A 1,264-nucleotide genomic window follows, 5' to 3' on the forward strand; every position below is an offset into this window, starting at 1 on the left:
GTGTCTCAAGTTTTTCTCTCAACAATTGGTATCAAAGCCAAAGTGGTTTCCTTTTGAAGCAAAACTCTGATTTTCAAAAGCCTTTTATACCACTGAAGCTCATTTCTTCAAAAAAAAAACAAAAAAAACTTTTAAAAAACAAGGAAAAATGGCACAGGCATTATCTCTCAATGTATCAAACAGTGTTGGTGGTTCGAATAGAGCACCGATACTTGTGGCAAATGAGTATCACCACTGGTCCTAGAGAATGGAAAGATATTTAAGGAGACTTGGAAGAGACGTATGGAGATCTGTTGAAGAAGGACCTCACGTTCCTGTTCTTACTCCAGTACAAACCGATGGAGCCACAGCCAGACTAGGAGGTGGTCAACCTGCACTAAATCGTCCCACCAAAGACGATCTAGACAAAATGGAGAATGATGCTATTGCCTTTTATGAGATTTCGTGTGGAGTTGCGCCTGACAACTTCGATATAATCATAAACTGCAAGTCTACAAAGGAGATCTGGGATGTACTGAAAAACCTGTATGAAGGAACTGAACAGGCTCAAGACAAAAAACTTACTACCGCACTCAATGAGTTTAATAACTTTAAAGCTCATGCGGGTGAAAGTTTGGAAGATTCCTTTAAAAGGTTTAATCTGATAGTCACTAAGCTATCCAATGATGGCACTGTCCGAAGCAACCATGAGACAAATCTTCAGTTTCTTAACGGTTTAGGAAGACACTGGACGACTGCGAAAATGATTGTTCACGGGGATAGAAAAATTCACTCTCTCTCTCTCTCTCTGTAAGCTCTATGGTGAACTGCAAGCCCAAGAGTCTACCGTACTCAAAGACTGTGCAGACCTCGGTGGTCCACTTGCCCTCGTCGCACAATCTCCTCACTCTCAATCATACTCCACAGCATTTGACAACTCTCCGCAGTCATATGAAGCAGACTCAGAGTATGACGACGAAGAAGAATTTCAGAATGCAATCGCTCTTGTCAGCCAACAATTCAACCGACTACCACCTTCTTCATTCCGAAAGAATCAACAGTATAACAAACCTCCCTTCAACCGAAACCTTAACTCTCAAAACAATCACTCTCGTTTCCCTAAAAACACTCACCCACCGCCGCAGTCTCAAATTACTCAACCCAAGGAAACACCGAAGCCGATCCAAACTATTGACTCCGGTACTCCCTCAGAAGACAAAAGTGATGTTGTGATATGTCACAAGTGCAACAAAGAGAATCATTTTGCCAAAGACTGCAAAGCAAA

General features: G+C 41.9%; 1 protein-coding gene across 1 annotated transcript; it reads left to right on the plus strand.

Moving 5' to 3' along the window:
* Positions 1 to 247: 247 nt before the first annotated feature.
* On the plus strand, positions 248 to 793 carry LOC145126377 (uncharacterized). The gene has a single exon (XM_079061755.1). It carries the CDS (start codon positions 248 to 250, stop codon positions 791 to 793), a length of 546 nt encoding a protein of 181 aa, XP_078917881.1.
* The last annotated feature ends 471 nt before the right edge of the window (positions 794 to 1,264 follow it).

This window comes from Lactuca virosa, chromosome 7 (genome assembly GCF_052849685.1).
Source record: "Lactuca virosa cultivar CGN04683 chromosome 7, Lactuca_virosa_CGN04683_v6, whole genome shotgun sequence".
In the NCBI taxonomy this organism is placed as follows: Eukaryota; Viridiplantae; Streptophyta; class Magnoliopsida; order Asterales; family Asteraceae; genus Lactuca; species Lactuca virosa.